The 25,314-nt window shown below is 50.7% G+C and overlaps 2 protein-coding genes across 2 annotated transcripts in view; both read right to left on the bottom strand.

Annotated features, from left to right (window-relative positions):
• The window catches only part of DMAP1 (DNA methyltransferase 1 associated protein 1), a 93,797-nt gene extending 78,246 nt beyond the window's left edge, over positions 1-15,551 (bottom strand). Inside the window, exons 1-2 of the mRNA XM_066595025.1 lie at positions 15,486-15,551; positions 5,799-6,656 (exon numbers count right to left, since the gene is read on the bottom strand). Of these exons, the coding sequence (XP_066451122.1) occupies positions 5,799-6,656; positions 15,486-15,551 (924 nt within the window). The remainder of the gene's footprint in view (positions 1-5,798; positions 6,657-15,485) is intronic.
• A 2,371-nt stretch (positions 15,552-17,922) lies between these two features.
• Positions 17,923-21,115, bottom strand: LOC136622025 (Krueppel-like factor 2). The gene is made up of 3 exons (XM_066597995.1): positions 20,960-21,115; positions 19,089-19,989; positions 17,923-18,641 (listed from the first exon to the last, which is right to left on the bottom strand). The coding sequence occupies exons 1-3, from the start codon at positions 21,089-21,091 to the stop codon at positions 18,466-18,468; spliced, it is 1,209 nt and encodes a 402-aa protein (XP_066454092.1). The 5' UTR covers positions 21,092-21,115; the 3' UTR covers positions 17,923-18,465.
• Between the last annotated feature and the right edge of the window lie 4,199 nt (positions 21,116-25,314).

Raw genomic sequence — 25,314 nt, 5'->3', positions numbered from 1 at the left:
AATTTTGCCCCGTGTGGACATCCCGTAACATTTCAAGGATATCAATCTGTCCAGAATTAGCCTGCAGGGCACACTGAAAGGCACTCTAAATTTTGCACCAAAATCTACAATTCTGATGCAAAACTGAAAATCCGCAGTTAGACTTTCAGATTTTGGTGTGAAATTGCACCATTGCAGAATACGCTGCTGCGTACCGCAGGGTGATTGGTGGACCCAAAGGAACAGAAGCATTTGGGAAAATCCATTTGACCTGCCCTGGTGCAAATGAAAATGACAGAGAGGTGGCGGCACGGCACCCCGAGGAGTGGCTGGAGACAAGTCCCCTCTCCTTCCTGACTGCGCTGCTGTCCTTGTCACTACGGGTACACGAGGCGCGACTCACCCGCAGCCCAATCAGGGTGTACCAGCAGTCCTGCTCCTCCATCCATGCATGCCACAGCAAGAAGGTTACTGTGTCTCCCAGCATGAAGCCGATAGGGGGACCCGAGCCGCACAGAAGGGCATCAACCGGGCAGCCCTACAGAATACCCTCTGGCTGTAAGTGCCATGCACAGACTCCATGGGGCCGGCGGTCCTGTAGTTGGACCTGCCCTCACAGCTCAGCGCATTGGCGCCCCCTTATTCTGACAGATTAGAGCAGATGTGAAGGAGCCTGCGGATGCCGCCTGGATGTTACGTCGTTTATGGGGTTATGGCAGCACCCGCCGACATACCCCGGGGTCAGACCTCTGTAATTACCATTGATTTCAATGAGAGCTACGCCTGCAATTACAAGCACCAGCCACTACACCGGGGGCAGAGCAACAATCCGCCCCGACCCCAGTGTATCCCCGGGGTCGCCTGACAACCCCTATAAGCATTCTCTTCATTTTTTAGTAGAGTGCTTGTAGCCGCTTCTCAGGTGTGAGCGGGGCTGGATATGTACAGGGTTGCTGCCTCTGGACATAATAAATGTTCTCACTCACTGACAGCAAGCAGAGATCTTAGAAGATACTGAGGAATTGAAGCACAAAGTCTATTAGAACGTTGTAGTTTTCATTTACTCAGAGCTTATAGGGGCTTTGCCAAGATATAAAGGTATCCACAGGATTGGGGGTAACCTAATCGCTACGTAATGCCTCCTCCGTGATGCAGGAATCGGCGGATGCTGCAGACTGGAGGCACCCAGCGAGGACCTCGGCCGGCAGCTGCGCCTTCCGCTCCGCCTGGTTACATCATCGATGAAGCTTTATTTCCATGGATTTCCTAGTTCACGTGGCAGTAATGTCAGGAAGTCCGCTCTTCCCCTCTCCGAGGATCTGCAGAGTCTGGTGTGAGGCGGGCGGGATAGGGTGAGCCGCAGTCACTGTGGGAGATAAGCAGGTGTCAGGAAGCCGAGGTCACCCTGCAGGGGGCGCTCATTGTCCCCGACTATGATCCACGGCCCAAATCATCCAGAAGATTCTGCTGTCAGATTCCGGTAAATTCCAGGGTTGTAGCTGAGCAGCGATGAAGCGGGTCAGCAGATGTAGAAGTGAGGAGCCCAGAACCTCCCATCTATCCGTGTGCCGCCAGGTAACCAGACCCGAGGCGTTCAAGGGTTAACTGTTCTGTAGAGACACCGCTCTTCGTGTTCCATCGGCCCGGACTGCGGATGCGGCTGACGCAATATGTCGACCACCGAACGCCCCGGGAACAAGTCGGCCTTCAACTCCACAAGAACCGCCAACCTTTACTGGTCAGATGAAGAATAATCCTCAGGAGGAAGGAGGCCAGACTTTCCCAGGGTCAAAGCGGGGCAAATGGGTGTGGTCAGGGGAGGGGCGGAGGGTTGTGGTCAGGGGAGGGGCAGAGGGGTGTAATCAGTGGAGGGGTGTGGTCAGGGGAGGGGCAGAGGGTGTGGTCAGGGGAGGGGCAGAGGGTGTGGTCAGGGGAGGGGCAGAGGGTTGTGGTCAGGGGAGGGGCAGAGGGGTGTAATCAGTGGAGGGGTGTGGTCAGGGGAGGGGCAGAGGGTGTGGTCAGTGGAGGGGCAGAGGGGTGTGGTCAGGGGAGGGGCTTATCTCAGCGTATAATTTTATCGATATCATTATAAAAAGCGCAGAGCCGTTTCAAAAAAGACTGGAAGCGAATTCTGGAGGATTTCCGCATCCAAAAAACTGTCAAAATCTGTAACATTGGTGTGGATTGTGACTGGTAATCAGAAGCTGGGGAGATGAGGGGAGGTGAGGGGAGGTGTGGAGAGCGCCACATAGTGTGAGATCAGCTGCGGGGATGCGGCTGGGGTCCACTCAAAATGGTTTTCGGATGCAGAAATGTTGCAGAAATTTCCACTGTGGACATTTCGCAGCATTTCCACCACATGTAAACATTCCCGAAGTCAGCTTGAGGTACGCTGCCATGTGCAGAGTGGCCTCCGTATTATGTGTCCCCCACAGTGGCCCTAATAGTAATAGTGACCCCCCCCCCCACACAGTGGCCCCAGTAGTAATAGTGACCTCCACAGTGGCTCCAGTAGTAATAGTGACCTCCACAGTGGCCCCAGTAGTAATAGTGACCCCCCCCCCCCACACACACACACACAGTGGCCCCAGTAGTAATAGTGATCCCACAGTGGCCCAAATAGTAATAGTGATCCCACAGCGGCCCCAGTAGTAATAGTGACCCCCCCCCCCCCCCCACAGTGGCCCAAATAGTAATAGTGACCCCCCCCCCCCCCCACAGTGGCTCCAGTAGTAATAGTGACCCCCCACAGCGGCCCCAGTAGTAATAGTGTCCCACACAGCGGCCCCAGTAGTAATAGTGACCCCACAGTGGCTCCAGTAGTAATAGTGACCTCCACAGTGGCCCCAATAGTAATAGTGACCCCCATAGTGGCCCAAATAGTAATAGTGATCCCACAGCGGCCCCAGTAGTAATAGTGATCCCACAGTGGCCCCAGTAGTAATAGTGTCCCCGATGCTTTAGCCTGTCTGCGTTTGTTGATTGCCTTCTAGTCTGTGCCTAGTTTCTGTCTCTCTGGCAGTCAGTCCCGCTCTGTGATCTGTGTGTCCTATGTTCAGTACTTCATTCCTGTGTCCCCATCTTCTCGGCGCTGCTGCAGGTGATAATGTGTGCGCCGCGCAGCAGTGGCACTGAGTGATGACCGTCCCGGGGGGGCGCGGCTTGTAATCACTTTCCTACAGCGTTTCCCTGAAAACAAGACAGTGTCTTATATTAATTTTTGTTCAAAAAGGTTTTTTGTATAGCTGCCTGGACACTATTTTAATTGACTTTTTAAATTACTGTTAGCAGGGCTTAATTTTGGAGTAGGGCTTATATTTCAAGCATCCTCAAAAAGCCTGAAAAATCATTTTACATCCTCAAAAATTCTGGAAAATCATGCGATGTCTTATTTTCAGGGAAACAGGGTAGTGACCCCACATCCTAAAAGCGGGACAAATGACCCTGGGGAAGGTGGGACAGAGGGTCCCAAAGTGGGACTGTCCTGCCTAAATCAGGACAACTGCTGGCTGGAGGGGTGAATCCTGCTGCACCCGGACAGGGGATCCCCCCAATATCTACTGATTATAATCGGACTGTAAGCCGGTTCCATTTCTGTTTTCTGATTATGGATTTTTCTTTTCTGTCGTCGTGACTGCGCGGGCGGCCATCTTGTCTGAGCTGCAGTTTAAGGCCGTCTGCACACGACCGGCTCCGACTCCGCATGTAAGAGCCCTGAGTGGGATCCGACCCTGTGCCCAGCCGGCATCTGTGCGGACCGCCTGTCTTCTTGGCCGGCTGTACTGTGGAGGCACCGCACAGTTTTAGAGTTTTTTTTAATCCGGGCCTTTTCTGCGTATTCGCCAGCGATGACGCGGAATCCATGACTGTCCCACAGTGTCATTGTGGAAGGGCCGCGGAGGGGACGGCTTCCATTGACTTTGACCTCCGTGTATAGCAGCGCTGACAGCGAGCTCCCGATCAGCCGATCAGCGGCGGCCCCAGCAATCGTTACCGATGACCTGAGAATACCTCATCAATAGTGTTTTGTGTGGAAAATCCATTTAACAGCAGTTAGGATGAAGGGGATCGGACCCATGTGGGGAGTGTAGGGGGGATCCTCTGTAAGGAGGGGAGCTATGACTATCACCTATAGATGTCTGTGACAGAGGATTTTGGACATGCTCTGTTACCTGTTCAGGGAAGGGAGGAGGTAAGCCGCTACATCGCCTAAAGACTTCTGTGGAATAGTGTTGTGGGCATGCTGTGTGATCTGTGCAGGGAGGGGGGGGGAGGTGAGCTGTGACATCACCTAGTAGGACTGGTGGCTCCTGTGTTATCTATATATAGGTGTCTCCTCTCAGTGTAATCCTGCCTGTGCAGGGAGGGGAGGAGGTGAGCTGTGACTATTGTGAATGGTGGGTCCTGTGTTATCTATATATAGGTGTCTCCTCTCAGTGTAATCCTGCCTGTACAGGGAGGGGAGGAGGTGAGCTGTGACTATTGTGAATGGTGGGTCCTGTGTTATCTATACATAGGTGTCTCCTCTCAGTGTAATCCTGTCTGTGCAGGGAGGGGAGGAGGTGAGCTGTGACTATTGTGAATGGTGGGTCCTGTGTTATCTATATATAAGTGTCACCTCTCAGTGTAATCCTGTCTGTGCAGGGAGGGGAGGGGGTGAGCTGTGACTATTGTAAATGGTGGATCCTGTGTTATCTGTATATAGGTGTCACCTCTCAGTGTAATCCTGTCTGTACAGGGAGGGGAGGAGGGGAGCTGTGACTATTGTGAATGGTGGGTCCTGTGTTATCTATATATAGGTGTCTCCTCTCAGTGTAATCCTGTCTGTATAGGGAGGGGAGGAGGTACGCTGTGACTATTGTGAATGGTGGGTCCTGTGTTATCTATATATTGGTGTCTCCTCTCAGTGTAATCCTGTCTGTGCAGGGAGGGGGGAGGTGAGCTGTGACATCACCTAGTAGGACTGGTGGCTCCTGTGTTATCTATATATAGGTGTCTCCTCTCAGTGTAATCCTGCCTGTGATGATAATGAGATGACAGCTGAGAAGTTTCCTCTCCAGAACAGGAAAGGTCAGACTATTAGGAGGCTTAGTGGTCAGTGTGCAGGGAGGGGAGGAGGTGAGCTGTGTCAGACTATTATTAGGCTTAGTGGTCGGTGTGAGAATTACAGGATTTAAGGATTTTTTTAAAATATAGATGGTGATTTTTTTTGGTTATTTTCAATGCCGCCAACAGTTTATATTTAACATAAATACCTGATTTCGTCCTGATCTTTCCCTTTAAGGGGAAATCGCCCCACTAAGTCCCATAAGGGCAGCTGTTGGACTAAGCTGGGGCATCACTTTAGAGGAAGCCCAAGCGGGTCCCTGCAGTGCGCAGCACCTCTCCTGGATGCTCTGGCCCCGCAAGCTACCTGCTCTCACACGAGGCTCTGGGGAAGTTGGTACAAGTCCAGATCTCTTGCAGCCTGAACAGCAAAGTAAATACTGGCCCTGTTTAACAGCTGATAACCAGAGGCTTACAAAGCCACAAGTGAGTGACACAGCTGCAGAGCGGCGTGCACAATATAACAGGGCGTAGATAGCAGCGCAACACGGGGAAGAGGCTGTAAAAGTGCAGAACACACTCCGAGAGCTGCGGCGAAAGAACTGTTCGGACTAGATGCAATATGAGTCTGAGGGTAAATAGTCCGGGACACGTCTGTAGGCTGTGTATTATCACACATGCAGCGGGCGTTCACTGGAAATGTATGATAGGAACCAAAGTCACCTGCTGTATATGTAGCTTTGACACGGCGCTCAATATATCCTCATAGTTACTTGTCTGCAGGTTATAATTCGGGGGAGAGAAGGATCCCTCCACTGGACGTAGCTGGCATCGGGTATTCCCCTTCCCTGCACAAGGGTCTGCTCATCACTGAGCTCCTCCTGGGCATTACTGGCATTGGGTACTCTCCTCCCCTGCACAAGGGCCAGCTCATCACTGAGCTCCTCCTGGGCATCAGGTATTCTCCTCCCCTGCACAAGGGTCAGCTCATCACTGAGCTCCTCCTGGGCATCACTGGCATCGGGTATTCCCCTCCCCTGCACAAGCGCCAGCTCATCACTGAGCTCCTCCTGGGCATCACTGGCATTGGGTATTCCCCTCGCCTGTACAAGGGCCAGCTCATCACTGAGCTCCTCCTGGGCATCACTGGCATCGGGTATTCTCCTCCCCTGTACAAGGGCCAGCTTATCACTGAGCTCCTCCTGGGCATCACTGGCATCGGGTATTCTCTTCCCCTGCACAAGGGCAAGCTTATCACTGAGCTCCTCCTGGGCATCACTGGCATCGGGTATTCCCCTCCCCTGCACAAGGGCCAGCTTATCACTGAGCTCCTCCTGGGCATCACTGGCATCGGGTATTCCCCTCCCCTGCACAAGGGCCAGCTTATCACTGAGCTCCTCCTGGGCATCACTGGCATCGGGTATTCTCTTCCCCTGCACAAGGGCCAGCTTATCACTGAGCTCCTCCTGGGCATCACTGGCATCGGGTATTCCCCTCCCCTGCACAAGGGCCGGCTCATCACTGAGCTCCTCCTTGGCATCACTAGCATCGGGTATTCCCCTCCCCTGCACAAGGGCCAGCTCATCACTGAGCTCCTCCTGGGCATCACTGGCATCGGGTATTCCCCTCCCCTGCACAAGGGTCAGCTGAGCTCCTCCTGGGCGTCACTGGCATTGGGTACTCTCCTCCCCTGCACAAGGGTCACTGAGCTCCCCCATGGTTAGTGTTCTGTCCATCGGTGACCATAAGCTTGTTCCTGTGTACCGCATTGTACGGCGCCGCGGAAGATGTGGCGCTGTAATACTATTGCTTCCAGGGAAACCCCATTTCTTCCCGTATTATAGATGCCAACTGGGAGATCCCAGGCCGATTAACAGCTATATTCCCGGCTGCTGCTGACAGATCTGTCTATTACTGCCTGCCAATCAGAGAGCCCGAGTCAGTGACCATATGAATATTAATGAGTCGCTCTGCAAACATGGAAAATTCCAGAAGGGACCGGAATAAGCCGCGAACTGCTGAAACCTGCGCCTGTTACTATACTGTAGATAATTGTGGAGGTGCGACCAATCTGGAGAACAGGGCGCCGGCGAGTCCTTGCGGCAGTCCGCATACATACCACCACCCCATTTCAGTCCAACGCCTGTGGATAAGGGGAACTATCATGGCTCCGCCCTCTTAATGAAGTCCGACTTCTACGCCATTCCCGGGGATTCGTCTTAAGGCTGTTGACCGGCATTCTAGCATCAAAGGTCGCCATAGTTTAGCTCCATTGCAAAAATGGCAACTTTTTGAGGGGTTATGCTAGGCTCCGCACCTGACAAAAAAGTGGGCGGAGCTTAGCATTAGGGGCGCAGGACTGCGCAACCACCCATCGGGTATACCGTAGTTCATGCTAGAATTTACTAGTTTGTGCTGGCGTAGGTCTCGGTCTGGCGCACAGAGGAGCCACCGGATGCGACAAATGTCTAATGAATACCCTTGTCACATTTACAGCACCGCTGGGAGGAAACCGCCTGCTTCATGTTTCAATCCATTCCCATTCTCAAAAATGTTGTTTGCAGAGACCCCGCCCACAGCTGAGGGTCTGTTACACGTGTATCCAGTCTGGACACCCCCGTGTGATACACAGTAACGAACCTGCTGCTTGTCTAGGCTGGATGCAATTGTAACAAATCCTCAGCTGCGAGCCGCACCAGCCATGTATGTGAATGTAAGCAACTGATTTCTCGTTCACTGACTGTAAGCAGAGATCTTGGAAATGCTGAGGAATTCAAACATAAAGCCCCTTAGAAAGTTCTAGAACTTTTCCCTCTGCGGTGATGGAGCTTTATGAAATCTGATTGTAGATGATAACGACTGGAAATGATCCGCCAGGTGAGGGAAGCATTCCGGGTCTGCAGTGCCCAGTGCTGCCTGCAGGGGTCACTGCCGCTGCTCCCCTTCCTATAGGTGACTGCTGTGTAGATTGGGAGGGGAGCTGCACTGCTGTCACCTTCTGTATCACTCCATGTATGCGCTGGACCTGCAGCCATCAGTGCATGTGAGATGGTTATTACATGGTGCAGATGATGGGGCCACAGTCCGGCTGCAGGGGCCACAGGGTTGGCAGTGCCACTTCCACTGACTGTAGTGACCTCCTAGGCTTTGTATAGATGCCACTCTGGCCACAACATCCAGTATGGAGCCTGTGGATGAATCAGCGGGGGTCATGTATGGATGGTGCAGGGATGCCACAGTGATCACTTTAGCCATGGGCCATGGGTGCTGGCGGACCCTAAAAATACCTGAGGCCCTGGCTGGGGACGGCATAGATATAATTCAGTATGACCATTGCTGGTACTAGGATACCCCATGCATGCCCCCCATGCCAGTGTCAGCCCAGTGTGATGGTGGTCTTATCCCCTCACACCCCTGCAGGTTCCTACCATGGGCAGAACTACCAGGGGAGTGGGCAGAGCAGCTGTAAAGGGGCCCCGCAGCTCAGGGGCCCCATCTCCACCAGTGCAGTATAATGCAGAAGACAGGGGGCCTCGCTGCAGCTGGTGGTGGGCTTGGTGCAGGGGCCCATTACGGGGCCCCGTGGGTACTTGCTGCACTCCTCCTGGAAGGTCTTATTGTTGGGAGCCGGGCAGGTTGCAGCAGGTCCCTCGTTAATAATCTTCAGCTACTGGCATTAATTAGTGGCCTGGATTGAAGTTGTGTCATCTCTGCCCACACAGATCCAGAATTTCTAGTGACACCGGATATATTGCAGGCGACGGCCCATCTACCATAATAAAACAGCCCACAATGACTGGCACATAAAACACACCGCAGCCGCTTATTACCAGCAGGTGCCCATGCAGGATGGTATAAAGTGGGCTCTGCACTGCAACTGCCCTGCTCATGCAGAGCCCCCTGATTCATAAATATAAGACCAGATCTGCACTGAAGGAGACTCTGCCCGTCAGGAAGGAGGGGGGCAGCTTCTGACAGTGGTAGACCCCCAATATGTGTGACTAGTGGGCAAGACTGCAAGACGCCCCAGATCTTCAGGTTTACCCTGCACAGAAGCAGATACCGTGGATCACAACCCTCATCATCCTGCACTGCTGGGACAACCAGCCCAGATTACCTCCAATTACAGGGAGTTCTGATGTGGCGCGACATCACGTGACATAATCCGTACCTACAGCCCGCCGTATAGCAGCAACATCTGCTAACGGTCATATAATACGGCGTCCTAAAACCAAGACCACTACTGGAGTCTGGGGTAGTCTGACATCCACCTGCTGTCTTATCCCCACCACATGCTTTACACTGCAGCTCTGCTCCATGAGGATACAACTGGAATCCGTGACTCCAGCTTGGCTGTCATTGTATGTTTTATCAGAAGCTCAGACTGCTGCTCCACCACTTGCTTTACACTTCAGCTCTTCTCCTTTAGGACACAGCTAATGACTCCAGCTTGTCTGTGTTGACTATTGGAGTCTAGTGTAGTCTAAAATCCTGTCTCATCAGGGGCTCGGGCTACTGGTCTGTCCCTCCACCATGTTTTACACTGCAGCTTTGGGTGTCACTTCACAGAGAGCTTCTACAGCAGAGACCGAAGCTTCTAAACTACAAGCAAATAATAAGTACAAACAAGATCCCCCCGAGATCCAGGCTGTGGCCCCCCAGCTGCTCAAGGGAGAAAAGGGAGGAGAGAAGCAGCTGGATGTGATGGGGGTCCATCCTGCAGCACATCACTATGCACTGCATGTCTTAGAACTACATTAAGAAGTAAGAAGGGCCCCACGGATCCTTCTATTGGCCCCCTGTATCCTTCTATTGGCCCCCTGTATCCTTCTATTGGCCCCCTGTATCCTTCTATTGGTCCCCTGTATCCTTCTATTGGCCCCCCGCATCCTTCTATTGGCCCCCCGCATCCTTCTGTTGGCCCCTTGTATCCTTCTGTTGGCCCCCCGCATCCTTCTGTTGGCCCCCCGCATCCTTCTGTTGGCCCCCTGTATCCTTCTATTGGCCCCCTGTATCCTTCTATTGGCCCCCTGTATCCTTCTATTGCCCCCCTGTATCCTTCTGTTGGCCCCCTGTATCCTTCTATTGGCCCCCTGTATCCTTCTATTGGCCCCCTGTATCCTTCTATTGGCCCTCTGTATCCTTCTATTGGCCCCCTGTATCCTTCTAGTGGCCCTCTGTATCCTTCTATTGGCCCCCTTTATCCTTACAGTGACCTCCGTATCCCTCTCCAGACTCTGCAAAGTAATGGCGGTGGGTGGAATTTGCCTGCAGTCCTGTGATTATTCGGGGGTCGCAGAGGGTAACCCCATGAGAGGTAAGTGTTAGTTGAGCAGTCAGGCCGCTCTCAGGGTCGTCCCCAGATGCCTTATGTAATCCACGGCTCCTCATTAATTATACACTCCGCCGGTACAGTCAGTTCTGGGAAAACTGGAATTCTCACCGTATAGGAGATGCATGTATATAATGATATTGTGCAACTCTGGAGATGACTCACAAGATGAGCGTCCCAGATACCAGCGCAGAGAACTACAGAGCCCAGGGCGCCCGAGGGGGAGAGGGCGCCCCCTACAGCAGGGGGAGCTGGGAATACCACCATCTACAGTGAATCTATATAGGGGGCACCATGGTGCAGCTGCTCTGCAGAGGAGACATGAGGGGGTACTATAGAGTAGAGGTAACACTGGGGTACTATAGAGCAGAAGTGGGCTGTAGAGTAGAGGGGACATGTGGGGGAGGGGCTGTAGAGTAGAGGGGACATGGGGGGATTATAGAGCTGAGGTGAAACAGGAGGGGGGGGGGCTGTAAAGCAGAAGTACAGGTGATCATTACAGGTAATAATGTGCTTTATGAGGCGGCGGGGATTTGATGCCGGATGTGACACTTGGATTAGAGCCTTTGATGGGTTTTACTGGGCCTTTTATTTGCTGCATTGGTCTTGGTGGAGCCGGTTCGTGGGGCCCCTCCTGCGCAGTCACAGCAGATCATAGGCACCAGTGCGCTACAGAGTATATATCCCCCTACTGTAGGGGGTGCAGTCACATCCGGGGCCACAAGACCTGCTCCAGGAGACCCCTAAACGGTACATGATAGGTGGGGGTCCTGTGCAAAGTTTCCATTGGAGTCCTGAAATGTACGGGAAGTTTGGGGAGCTTTTGATTAGTAAAGTTCTGATACTTTCATATGTGCGACACGACGGGGTCCGTCTGTACCTCCATGTCCTCCCAGAAATAGTTGTGCGCTGTATGCTAACTATCCCTGGAGCTTCGGATAGGCGGCCCGCCACCTCTGCTATTGGCCCCAGATCTCTCCTTGCCTCTTGCAGTAAATACCGGCTCCTCTCTTGCTGAGTGACGCCCCCAGCTGGAGATGTCAAGCGTTGCACTTGCGCTGCACTGAGGACGGAGCCCGAGGGACCTTACACACGGGAATGCATTGTCCGCTGAACGCAGCGCAGGTGCGGATTTTGTTGTGTTTTTAGCTGCGGAACGTCTTGGGTTTTTTTCCAGACTGTGATTGTGGAATAACGTCTCCGGGCGGTCGGCGACCGTAACCCTAATAGGAAGAAGTAAAGAAGTGCAAACATTTACCAGGTGCGAAACTCAAGCCCCACAGGGATAACAGCGTGACGCAGAAGTGTCCACGTGGCCCTATTGCATCTCCTGCGATGGGGCCCCATCACATCGCGTGCGTCCGTTCGGTCAGTGCATTGCAGGTGGAACATGTGACGTCTCCAGGAGGCGGAGCTCAGCAAGAGAGATATCTCAGCCATATCCGCAGATCCCAGCAAGTTTGGAGGAACAGGTGCAGACGGCTCCTCGTGTCGTCGCACATATAGAAGTATATCACTCTACTAGTCCACATTAAGGTGACAAGGTTCCTTTAGATTGCTGCTTCAGGGAGTCGCGGCCTGTGTGCGCCATCTGATAATCCAGTAAATCTGGTAATCCGGCATTTGTATCCAGCACAGATCTGCAATATACATGTAGAGCGGAAGCAGACAGACGCACATCAGGCCGAAGAGGAAGCATAAGAGGCCTCTGGTCACTCGGGGCTCCTCATCCCCCTCAAGGTCTCTGCATTTAAACTAAAGTGTCCAATAATGCAGAACATCTGCTAATCCGGCGTCTAGCAGGTCCCATTGTTACCAGACTAACGGAAATCTTCTGGATTATTATGATTAGTGCCAAGAGAAGATCCACAAGATTCCCAGAAATGTCTCCAGTAACATGAGGGTTCCGGTCGGAGGAGGAGCTACATGGGCGAACGGTGCGGCTGCGATGAGTTTGTCGGTGCGCTGTTTAGAAAAATACGACTACAGTTTTTAGCGAAAGCCAGAAATGGGTCCAACAAGGAAAAAATCGTATCCGTCCTTCCGCTATCCGGCCTGCTGAATCCACGTCTGGCTCTGGGACAAACAATGTATTACAAAAACCAAACCCCCGTATGGGGAGGGGGCCGTCCAGGCGCTGTGGTCTCTGTGACCATGTGACACAATGTGGCGCAGTCCTGCAGGTACTGAGGATTATGTTGGATATCATGGTGTCAGTGAGGACCGGAATGTTCCACAATGCTGAAAGGTTCACCAAAATCCGCATCTAATCTGCATATCAGACATGTGGATATTCGCAGCGGAGAACGTGTGGAGGCGCCTTCCAGAGACGTCGTCAGTTCACAGCATGGATGTCACTATAGCCGTAGCAGCTGCTATGGGGCCCAGACGTTGAAGAGCCACTCGGGTGCCAGAACATTGAACTTGTAGGGAACAAGCAGTTGGCGGCCCTCTGTGATCTCGCACCATTATGTGACTTCTCCGATATTTAGCGCTCTTGCCTTAATTATGGTCACTTATGCTGCCATTTGCGCGTCCTGTTGTTAGCGGCGGGGGCCATCTTGTTTTGCTATGGAGCCAATATGAATTGTATTGGGGGAATCCTCAGCCAATCAGAGAGTGGCGCTCCTCCAGTCCCAGGAACCGGATGGCCATACACGTGCAGCCGCCCTCGTGGATTAATGATCTGACTCATGGGATTAGTTTGTTTTATGCTTGTTTGTTGGTGCTTTTTTGTTTTTTTTAACTTGTGCGTTCCCTCCCTGCCCTGCGAGCAAGAAAAGCCGCCCGTCCTGCCAAACCAGCAAGAGGTACAACAGACAGAAATAGACAAGCGTCTTGGCAGCAGAACTTCCCCTCATCTGCACAGACATCCATCTCTCTCCTCCTTCAACGACCGCGGCAAGGGGAACACAACGGCGCTCCAAGAAGCCGGTCCGAAGAAGATACAAAGGGATAGACATTGCAGGAAATGGCGCAGCCTGTTTGCCATCAGTGAATGGAAACCACAGCGCAGCATCATTGGTTTATACAGACGCCGTACTCATGTTGTATCTGTAAAATGCAAGCAAAAATATGGGGGGCTCAAAGGCCCACCAGGGTTACATTGTAACCAATCCCACCGCAGCCTTTGCCATAAGATGAAACCCTCCGTTGGGTCCCCTTAAAAGTAATTCATTGATATGTAATAAAATGTATTATAGTAGCAATGAATTAAAAGGATCAGCAGTGCGAGTGAATGTGATGCAACAGACACAACTGCCCAAATCTCAGGATCACGACTAACACTTGCTGCAGCTGGAGTGTGCTACCATGCAGCCGTACACTACTATGTGCTGCAGACATGGCAAGGGATTGGATCCCTGCGTGAACTGCCAGCATGCTGCCTGATAGGCTATGTCTGAGATGAGCTTTAGCAGGATAGACTACATGAGGCTCCCCAACGTGTTCCACCAGAGCTCTGCCGTCTTCAGGGGTATAGGAGCTAGCTTGGGTATTGCCGACAAGCCCTTCCACCGCCTGGACTCCAAACTGATACATTTAAGCTGCATGATACATTATAACAACCCATTGGCACAGGAGAGATTTGTGCTGCTGGGGAAATGTTTCCATTCACTGACAACAAACAGAGGTTTTGAAATGGCGATAAATTATAACAAAGTCTGTTAGGGCCCTTAGAGTGATTCGCATGATAACTCTTAGGCTACATTCACACTGGAGTAAGGTAGCCCAATATTTTTCTCGCCAACATGTGAATTTCATCGCTTCTGTGAATAGCGTGAAAGGATCACAATGCGAAACGCTGCATGGCACTGGTATGCGTGTCGCGTGTCGCATGCCGTGGGAGTGCCATGGGAGGTCTTTCAAGGTCCCATTGAAAACAGTGGTTGCATTCCGAGGGAACACCCAATGTGCCTGCGACTGCCATGCGATGTTTCCTACTAAACTCAATTGGAAACACTTGCGCTCCTTACGCGCGTGACCATCGCAATTTCACAGAAGCAATGTCATTTTGAATCAAAAATTCTTTGCATCATTGTAAAAAACGCACGTTGGCAAGCATGGAAACGGACCGACATGCACCATCCAGCACCGCACTCCGCCTACTAACAGGACCTGTCGTGAGCATGGGATCAGTCACATGCCAGGGAGGACCGGCGCTGTGTATAGTGCCAGCAGCCTTTGAGAGTGAGCCGGGATCCCCTGTCTGCTGACTGCAGTGCTGGAGCCAAACGGCTGACATGTAAGGATGGGGAGGATGCAGACATCCCCTCCCTCAGTGATGGCATCCGGGGCAGCCCGCACCTGCCGCACCCCCTTCCTACGCCACTGTCCTAAGGCTGGGTTCTCACACGCCAGATTCCCGGCGGAAATCTTGCGGTTTGGCCGCAGCAAAAAAACGCGAGATTTCCGCCGAGAAAAGTGTTACTTCAAAACCTGCGACCCTTAGCCATGGGTTTTGAAGCGGCCTGGCGGCTCGCTTTTCGCTGCGGCTGACGCTCCTATAGAGGAGAGCATGGCTGCAGTGGAATTTTTAAAAAAATGGACATGCTGCGGCCGGCGAATTCCGCGCCGCAGGCAGACTTGCTGCTGCAAAATTCCAGACGGAATTTACACGGCAAATCCGCCCTGTGTGAATCCAGCCTTAGCGTTCCTTCACACTTGCGAGAAAACCGTGCGATTTTTGAGCAGTGCAAGAAAATGCAGAATTATGAAACCCCGTGCATCTAGTGACTTCATTCCCATCCGTGAGGTTTTCTATCCGCAGTGTTGTGAGATTTGTAAATCGCGGCATGGCCGATCTTTCTGGGTTTTGCTCCTTTTTCCTCGCCCAGGTTGCCCTATGGACCCTTCGGTTTATCACAACGCACAAGCTTGCCATGTTAGTAACACCGGTTGTCTATCGCACGAGGAAACCGCCGGCTGCTGCGATGCGCAAAGTCTTACCGGGAAAAAGCATCGCTGACGCCTAAACATTGCCTGCCACGACATTCTCATGGGGATATTGTGCTCGCCCGGGTGAAGGAGGCCTCGGGCGTCTACTCATGGGCAGGCATATCAGCGTCCGATAGAGCGCTCACAAATGGGCGTTTTTACGCAGATGTGAGGTGTTTTTGACTCCTCTCACCTCTTGTGATGTAGCGATCCTCCGGCGCAGATTGTTTTCAACGGGGAACCTTGCAGCACAGGCCATGCCATGTGTTTACTGTCCCATTCAAAACAATGTGTTGCGAGGAAAGACAGGACACGCAGCCACTTTTTCCTTCACTGCTCAGGTCCATGACTCCATTTAAGAGAATAGGATTGGTATTTGCATGAGTTTTGGGCTTCTCACACCGCACCAAACTCACGAGGGATTATTGGACTGTGAGAGCAGCCTTTTAGAATAGGGGTTAATACCCACAAAGCGGAGCAGAGATACTTTCCCCTGCAGGATCTGCACCAGGCTGCTCTGTATGAGCTGGGTCAGAGCTTTGCAGCAGAGTCCTTCCTTGTAAACTGTGTATTGTGGCAGACTGGACCTCACTAGTGCCCTCCACTAGTCTGAGGGGTCCAGTGGGTAAAATCATTAAGTTGGATTCTCCCCTCTGCAGATGGAATATACCTTGAGTCCAGGGCCCCCACACAGTTAAGGGTTATTTTGTGGGGTGCGGGCACTCCCTGACAGACCTGCACACCACTATATAGAGCTATTCTATATACAGATATACATATTACTATAGTAACATACAGTAGAGTACTGTAGAGGGAATAGCTGTATACTACATAGATGTTAGCTGTCCACGGCCGTCCAGGCAAGCTCCCTCCATGTTTTCCTTCTTTCAGTTGTGTGATATCCATGCCAGTATCTGCTCTGCCAGCATCGGCCGGCGTGTTCTTTGGCGGCCGGGTCTTTTGCCTCGGATCTATCCAAGCATTATAGATTTTTGTAGTCCGGTCCTCTTCCCCCTCCAGTGATATATCGGGTCTTATACGGCATCGATAGAATACTATGTAGTATACAGCTGTTCCATCCATACTCCAGCTATATACTGATAGTCTACCCTACTGCATTAAGCTATGCCATCTGTCATTCTACTATATACTCTGTACATAAGTATTACATCTAGACTGCTGTTAAGGATAGTCATCCTGGCGATCCACAGTAGGGAACAAATGTGACCCCTCATCCAGCAGAGAAGGGCAACTAAGTAAGAGCAATTCTCCCATGTGCACCATAGAGGGTGACCCCCGGCTCCATCAGGGTCTACTATCTATATGGCTTTATAGAACCAATGGGATTGGATTTTCCTGTTGCTTTAATGGGGCGAGTGAGTGCTGCACTAAGGCCAGCTGCACATGGGTGGATGTGCATTGCAGAATCTCGGCATACACCTCCAGATTCCGCAGCAAATACCCGCCATAGCATGCTATGGAAAAGTAAATCTTTTTGCATGGATGGCTTCAAGTCAATGGAAGCTGTCCGATCCATGGCCCTTCCGCAATTAGTGTTTCAGATTCCACGTCAAATCGCTAGGTGATGACGCGGGGAAAGCAGATTTTAAAAATTTTTTATATATATATATATATATATATATATATATATATATATATATATATATGTTACAAATCTGTCCTGCACACGTCAGATGGCGAGCCGTGCGGACCAGCAACATTACAGATGAAGATACAGAAAGTTAGGTATGCGGCGCTGCCAGGGCCGGACTCGCATGCAGAATCTGTCCGGCAGGAGGCCTGAGTAAGCAACCTACTAGAGAATAGGAAATATGGATCCAAGCAAATCCATCTATTATGGGAAAAGGGTCCTCAGTCACTTAACAGGAAGCAGACAGATTGGAAGTGGTGATGGATTCAAAAGTCTTAGAGCATTGCAGAATGCCATTATATGGTCATAGGAGGAAGAAGACCCCTGTGTAAAGGGGGCAGAGCCTGGAAGAAAATGTGCACTTGTTAACATTTGTATGTATTTTGGGGGCTTTTTGCCCCAATCACATGTCCGTATCACAGATGAGGTCAATGTATATGGGTCGTCAGTGTATCAGACAGGTGACTGCTGCGAGCTGCACCCGAGCCCCTTGGGCACTTAAATGTTTTGGAGGCCTTAGCCCCTATTCAGGTGGGTATATATTTGGCCAGTGTATTCCACTGACAGGATAGACCCATTACAGGCTCTTCAAATCTTGGTTAAAACTCAAACAGGAACCAGTCAGCACCTTTCAGCCCCATAAGACTGCATTATGGGGATCAAAAAGGTGATGAACAGGGAGTCCTGGAAGCGGTTGTGCTGGGGAGTCTCTTCAGTCGGCTGTGTGCATGCACTCGCCCATAGAGATGAATGCCAGGTGGCTGATAACATGCTGGTGTGTATGCAACAACTTCGCAGGAACACGGCGCAGGTATGGGGTGCCTCACAGCAGTCCCTCACCTAATAGTTTATGGGACTCCGGTTAGTTGGCACCCAGTCACACATCCCTGCACACAATCATGACCCTTTTGTTTCCCCTCCAGCTTGTGGCCCCCAGTTTGAGTTGGTACATGAATAAGTGGACAGCAGAGTCTTGAGATCTTTGACAATCTGGACTTTATTATACATTTCTTTACAGGATTTGGCAGTGCGGACAGTACCTGACTCCCTTCTAAAGGGAAAGCAACCAGACATTGTACAAAAAGAACAGAGTAAAAAATAAACCTGGACCCAAAAGTGTCCTGCAGGTAAGAAATGCTATGTACAGGTGAGTGCAGGAGCACCTGGGGCCAGTAGGTGGCGCTGCAGTACAGCCAATTGGTGACTGGCAGGAATTGCACTTACAGGGGAGTTTTCCCAATACTTCAACAATAAAAGGTCACCCCAACACTTGTGGCACCCCTTCCCCTCCCCCAGACTCTTACAGTATAATGAAGAGTACAAAAAGGAGCTGAAACTTCCAGATCAGCAAAAATAAAACTTCAATTTACCTTACAAAATGCAAGAAGCTCCAAATATTGTACAAGAGGCAGAACCTTCTGGGGGTCTGGCTCTTTAAATAATATATTAGCGATCTGGGGGTCCAATGTACAGATATATATACAGCCCCTCTAGGGGGCAGCTGTGCAGTCTCTGGGTTGGCTCACATGTGCCTCTTCATGTGCAGGGCTAGGTGGTCGGAGCGGGAGAAGGCCCTCTCACACAGGTGACACTGGAAGGGTCTGTGTCCAGTGTGCTTCCGGAAGTGGCGAGTGAGTTCATCTGATCTGGCAAACTTCCAGCCGCAGCCTTCCCAGTTGCAGTGATAAGGCTTCTCACCTGAGGAGGGAACCCAAAGAGTTAATTACCAGGACAAAAGACATGAAGGGGCCATCTTTTCCCTTATAACCCCTCCCCCCCCCCCCCCCCCCACATCCCCATGCATGCACAGGTTACAAGGAGGTTCTACCTGTACAACCCACAACTGAGGTGTCCCTTTAGTCTGAAGTGGATTGAGCAAAGTGTCCCCTGTAACCCATGCCTTACAGAGTGGGATGTCCATTATAACAGGGGCGCACTAACAAGCGGAAGCAGGATCTAGGAGTCTGCACATATCGGGTGGGTGGATGCATACTGGGACCTTGTGCCTCTGCTCACCTGTGCATCCATCTATTCCCCCCCCCCCCCACCCGCCCAATGGATTTCTATAGAGGGCTACACTGGCATCAGGATGGGTGACAAGATCTAGGGGTCTGCACATATTAGGACTGTGCACCTTGCACTTACCTGTGTGTGTCCTCATGTGTGCCTTCAAGTGGGAGCTCTTTGTGTAGGTCTTGCCACAGCCCGGGTACTCGCAGTTGTGGGTTGCAGTTCTCTTGCGGGCCCATGAGCGGCGCCCCCTCTTTGGCTTGCAGTCTTCAGTGGGGTTCATGGGTGGGTAGTATTCCAGCAGTGGGGAGGAGGGTGGAGTGACCATCATACCGTGTATGGCCGGGTGCACCTTCATAGGGTCTCTGTACACCCCGAAGTGTCCATGGAACTGTGGGGGGGCCTGGCCTGGGAAGCCAGGGGGGTAAGGCTGGTACTGCTGGGGCAGGAAGTGTAGCTCAGTGCTCACCAGATGACAGTCATTCAGTCCCATGTCCTCAGTGGGACTGATCCTATAAGTAGGTCCCCCCAGGTGCATGACAGCCTTGTGCTCCAGGAGGGGCCCAGCCATACAGTTGGAGGTAGTCGGGGCCCCCAGCATGCAGGACTGCTCTGGCTGCTCCTTCTTGATCTTATGGCCCAGGTGGTGAAGCTGCTCCATAGACAAGGGCCCGGGGGCATCAGGACCCCGCAGCTCTGTGTACTTCCTGCGACAGGGCATGGGGGGCTTCAGGCTGTAGTCAGGAGGGGCGTCCATGCAGGTAATGTCAGGGGTCAGCAACTCAGCCACGTAGCTGTGCTGGGGGCTCTCGTACTTGTGCCCCGGCTGGTAGGAGCCATCACTATCATAGGTGGTGCTGCAGCTCTCCGGGGTCTCAGGCAGGGGATAAGTGGGACCCCCACCGCCCCCACCAGGATTATTGCTTGTATGAGCCAAAATAAACTCTAAATCCACAAACTTTCCCAAATCGTCATCCTCCTTCTTGATGCTGCAGGAGTCGATGAGCGGGAGACAGAGATCCTCCATGCCGAGATCCTGCGGGGAGGAGAGTAAAAGTCAGAGGATGCACAGAAAGTCACGGAGATGGCAATCAGTATATAGCTGTATACAGTACAGAGCATGGTATTATAGCTGTATGCAGTGCAGGTATATAAAACTGCATACAGTATAGAACAGGGTATATAACTGCATGCAGTTCAGGTTACTGCAGGTATAGAGCTATATACAGTGTAGAACAGGGTATTCTAGCTGTATGCAGCACAAGTATATAGCTGAATACAGTAGAATATGGTATGCAGTTCAGGTTACCACAGGTATATAGCTGAATACAGTGCAGGACCTGGTAGCTGTATACAGTTCAGGTTACTGCAGGTATATAGCTATTATTCAGTATATAGCAGGGTATTCTAGCTGTATGCAGTGCGGGACCTGCAGGTATTATACTGGTAGCTGTATACAGTTCAGGTTACTGCAGGTATACAGCAGGGTATTCTAGCTCTATGCAGGTCCTGTCAGGCAAGTCTATATGCCAGCACTGAGCCGTGTGCCCGGGAGCAGCGCCGGTACTGACCACCCGCTATACAACTTAACACTCCCGACACTTGGATACATTGTAGCAGCATCTCCGGCCGCGCTCTGCTACTTCGGGAGCCGCACTACACACATCTCCAACCCGACTGAGAACAGCTGAGACTCCGGAACACTGAACACAAAAAGAAGCAGAAAACCCAGAAGGTCCCACCACCGGCCGGGCTGCAGACATGCCGCCCCATCACCGGCAGACATTGCATCATCACCGGCCGGGCTGCAGACATTGTATCATCACCGCCAAACTCTGCTACATCACGCCGATCCATAGCACCCAGGATCCCACCAGGTGAGCTCCGCTACATCTCTTTCGCGGCACCAGGACACCGCGCAAACTTCCTATCATCACCGGACAAACTCTGCTACATCGCACTGGATCTCCACCAGGTAGGCTCTGCTGCATGCCGGGGACACTTACCTGCACTGTGCCGAGCTGCCTGCCGTGTGCCGAGGGGAGGCTGGAGAAGGCGGCGGTCATGCTGCTCCGGACGATCCGACAATCTACTCTTCGGCTCCGCAGCCACCGCCGCTTGTTAAGCAGGAGCTTCATTAATATTCATGAGCTCTCATTCCCGATTGGCTACTTCCTTTATGTTTGTACACAAAATGCAAGTGGTTGGCCCCGCCCCCAGCCTGAGACCGCCATGTCACGTGACGTTATCATGTAATTAATATGTAAAGAAGCAATCGGAGATCCGATGTATGTAAACGGCACAACTATACATAATATAAAATATAGGGCAGAGATACATTGTATGTACAACTAGTATGTAATATAGGGCAGAGGTACACACATCGATACATTGTATGTGCAGGTAATATATTATATAGGGCAGAAATACACACATCGATACATTGTATGTACAACTAGTATGTAAAATAGGGCAGAGGTGCACACATCGATACATGGTATGTGCAGGTAATATATTATATAGGGCAGAGATACACACATAGATACATTGTATGTACAACTAGTATGTAAAATAGGGCATAGGTGCACACATGGATACATTGTATGTACAGCTAATATGTATTATAGGGCAGAGATGCACACATCGATACATTGTCTGTGCAGGTAATATATTATATAGGGCAGAGATACACACATCGATACATTGTATGTGCAGGTAATATATTATATAGGGCAGAGATACCCACATCGATACATTGTCTGTGCAGGTAATATATTATATAGGGCAGAGATACACAGATACATTGTATGCACAGCTAATATGTATTATAGGGCATAGATACATTGTATGTGCAGTTAATATATTATATAGGGCAGAGATACACACATAGATACATTGTATGTACAGCTAATATGTATTATAGGGCAGAGATACACACATGGATACATTGTCTGTGCAGGTAATATATTATATAGGGCAGTGATACACACAGATACATTGTATGTACAGCTAATATGTATTATAGGGCAGAGATACACACATGGATACATTGTATGTGCAGGTAATATATTATATAGGGCAGAGATACACAGATACATTGTATGTACAGCTAATATGTATTATAGGGCATAGATACACACATAGATACATTGTATGTGCAGTTAATATATTATATAGGGCAGAGATACACACATAGATACATTGTGTGTACAGCTAATATATCATATAGGGCAGAGATACTCCGTATAATGTATACTACAGATACAACCTACTCTGATATAATGTATCTGTAGTATATATTATCTGTATCTCTGCCCTATATTACATATCACCTGCGCAGATACATTGTATGCTACTGAGCAGGTTGTATCTGCACAGATAATCTATAACACCGGGCGGATATACCGTATATACACAGTAACTAAGAGAGCAGATTTATCATTGTCAGCAGGTTGTACAAACGGCTATTATATATCCACTAGTGTATCCTCCCCTCACATACTATATACTCTGTGTATACGCATGGACTATCGGCGGGGACACACTGTGGGGTGACGGCGCCCCAGTCCGGCGGTCAGCTGGGGGTCCCAGGGGGGTCCGGCGCATTCTGTATTCAGCGGGGTGGGGGAGGGGGGGGGGGCATACTTTCCAACTCCGGATGTTTTGTGAGTTATCAAATTAATGTTACCTTGTTTCATTTGGAGGGGACGGGGGTATGAAGTGCTGGGGGAGGGGGTCCCTCCAGTGGTATCAGCGCCCCGAATTATTGTTAGCCGCTGCTCTGGCTGAAGGAGGTGACATATTAACCCCTTCATCACCTCATCCACGAGATTTGGCCTCCTGACAGCGCAGAATACAGGGAAGGAGATAACGAGGAGACTTCTGAGAACCCTTATCTGCAGGCTGCAGCCCCGAATATTACACGGGAGGGGGGGGGGGGTGTAATAAATGTCACATCACACACAGGTCACCCCATCCCCCCTCACTGGAGCAGATTCCAGTGTAGTGAAAAGTTTATGGTTTATCAGTTGTTGGGAGTCATTATTATTAGTTTATCAGTTGTTGGGAGTCATTATTACTAGTTTGGGTCGTGAGTGATTCTCTGCAAGACAAAAAAAAATGAACTGATAAATGTTAAGTGTGACTGAAGACAATAGAAGCAGAGGACAAGGAGACCCTCCCAGCCCTGGACAGCAGGGGGCATCAGTCCAGAGGAGGCAGTTAGACAGGTTAACTCTCCCCCTTCCACCATAACATGGGGGGCAGGGATTCACCCCCTCTATCATAACACGGGGCCCATTATAGTGATGGGCAGGGCCCCTACTGTACAGCTCTATTGTATCACTGATTGTTTAGCACTTGGAGCAACTATGATGAGGTTAGTGAAAACTGTTGTGCTTCCAGATATGCGAGACCCTCGCTTACCAAGAGACCCCTGACTCCATTCTGCAAGGCAATACAGATGCGCTGCGGAATAAGTTGGCGCTATACAAATAAAGATTATTATTATTATTATGGCTGCAATAAGGAGACCAAAAGACCCCCAACATGTGGAGCCAGATGTCTAATATCGGAAAATCCGCCAGTATCCAGATCCATCTGTTGTATTCAGTAAAGCTCTCCAATGGCGCCAGCGCTGCGCCCTACTGACTACATTATCAGCACTGAATAGTAACATCGTATCTGGGGCCGAGAAAGACATTTGTCCATCCAGTTCAGCCTATTACCCCCCCAGCATCTACATATTATGGTCAGCACCTCAGGCCCCCAGGGACCACCATCAGTAAATAGATCCAGAGAGGGGGCACTGACTGCCGAATAGTCTAGAAGCAATAAAAGGCAAAAGAGGCATCACCTGTGCAGAGTATCTTTCCTGCAGAGCATTGCTCCCACAGCTCTGGTCTTGTAAACTTATATTGCTTATTTGACTGGATGCATCGCGCCATTTCGATTCTCTACTGTTTAAGGGCTTATTTATCATCAGTATTCTGTGACCCCCAAACCAGGAGCGGGTCGAAAATACGCAAGACGTGCAAATCTTTCCATTCTACTTTCTCTCCCCTCCTGGCTTTGGCTCACAAAATACTGATGTAAAATACGCCCATGTGAAGCCAGCCTAAGTTTGGATTTGAGGGGTCTTGGCTTTATACCCCCCACCACTACACTATATTCAGGAGTCCTTTCTAGCCCCTTGTCCATGACAAATTGTCCAAACCCGAAAATGGGCCACATAGAGCGCGCAATTGTAAATCCCCCTCATGTATCTTTACCAGGTGTTCAGCCATGTAAACCCCACACGGTCGGGGAGTATAAAGCAATTGGGGGTTGGGGGGGGGGGGGGAGGGGAGACAGCTCGCCCTAATTAAGCATGTTTGGTCATTCTGAACATTTTATAGTGGTCATTGGCTTTCATCACTTCTGCGTATATTTTTACGTTTGCGCAGCAGCGCCCGTGTTAATGGCTGGAAATACATAAATAAAGATCGAGTCAGATCTTCATTTATGTGATTATACGGTGCATACGGGTCAACGGAAAAACGCATATGGTTGTGTAAAGGAAAGTCCACACAGTAAATCCGCCCACGGCTCCTAATCCCAGAATTAGCCAGCAAAGTGGACGAGATTTAGCAAAAATCTTGTCCGCACGCCGCGGCCAATCCGTTGCAGCCAGGCCGCACAAAAACTGACATTCAGCAAGAAATTCAATTCCGCAGCATGTCAATTCTTTTTTCTTTTTCGCAGCGGCCTCTCTATAGGAAAAGGGAGAAAGCCGCAGCGGAATGCCGAAGGAGAAACCGCTATAAAACCCGCGTCCAAGGGAAGGGAGTTTTGAAGCTGCACTTTTCCAGCGGAATTCTCGCTGTTTTTCGGTGCGGCCATTCCGCTAGAATTTTCGTTCCGTGTGACCCCAGCCTTAGGCTCTTTTCATATCTACACTGGAGGTTCCGTTCAGAGTCTCCGGCGCCGATCGGCTGTGAAACGCATGCAGGACTTTTTCATCTTCTAAAATTGCTGGACAGGTAGAGGAACTGAATGCGTCTCATTATGGCCGATGGGGCGCGGTGGGCACCGACTCCATTATTAGACAGATCCGTTCATTCACGGGATTCCCTTTTGTTGCTCCCATAACGGTACAGGAAAACGGAATCCCTAGTCCTGATGTGAATCTAACCCAAGACACTACATGACGCTCATACGTGCTGCGCGGGTCCCTCAAGCAGGTGGAGCGTCTTAGGGCCAAGAAATTGTTCAGATTCCGGGATCCAGTGTAAATGCACAGACTGAACGACAACAGGGAATCATTCGCTTCTCATTCAGTTTCTGACTGCAGAAAGCTGAATGACAGACGGCCTGTATAAAC

Source organism: Eleutherodactylus coqui, chromosome 3, assembly GCF_035609145.1.
Source record: "Eleutherodactylus coqui strain aEleCoq1 chromosome 3, aEleCoq1.hap1, whole genome shotgun sequence".
In the NCBI taxonomy this organism is placed as follows: Eukaryota; Metazoa; Chordata; class Amphibia; order Anura; family Eleutherodactylidae; genus Eleutherodactylus; species Eleutherodactylus coqui.
Note: the sequence above shows the minus strand (reverse complement) of the source record. Positions and strands in the feature narration are given on the sequence as shown.

Excerpts from the sequence above, each read along its gene's own strand:
- LOC136622025 (XM_066597995.1), bottom strand. The coding sequence starts at position 21,091 with ATGAAGCTCCTGCTTAACAAGCGGCGGTGGCTGCGGAGCCGAAGAGTA. Across the intron at positions 19,990-20,959 it reads GGCAGCTCGGCACAGTGCAG|GATCTCGGCATGGAGGATCT; the intron begins GTAAGTGTCCCC and ends TCCTCCCCGCAG. Across the intron at positions 18,642-19,088 it reads ACACATGAGGACACACACAG|GTGAGAAGCCTTATCACTGC; the intron begins GTAAGTGCAAGG and ends TTCCCTCCTCAG.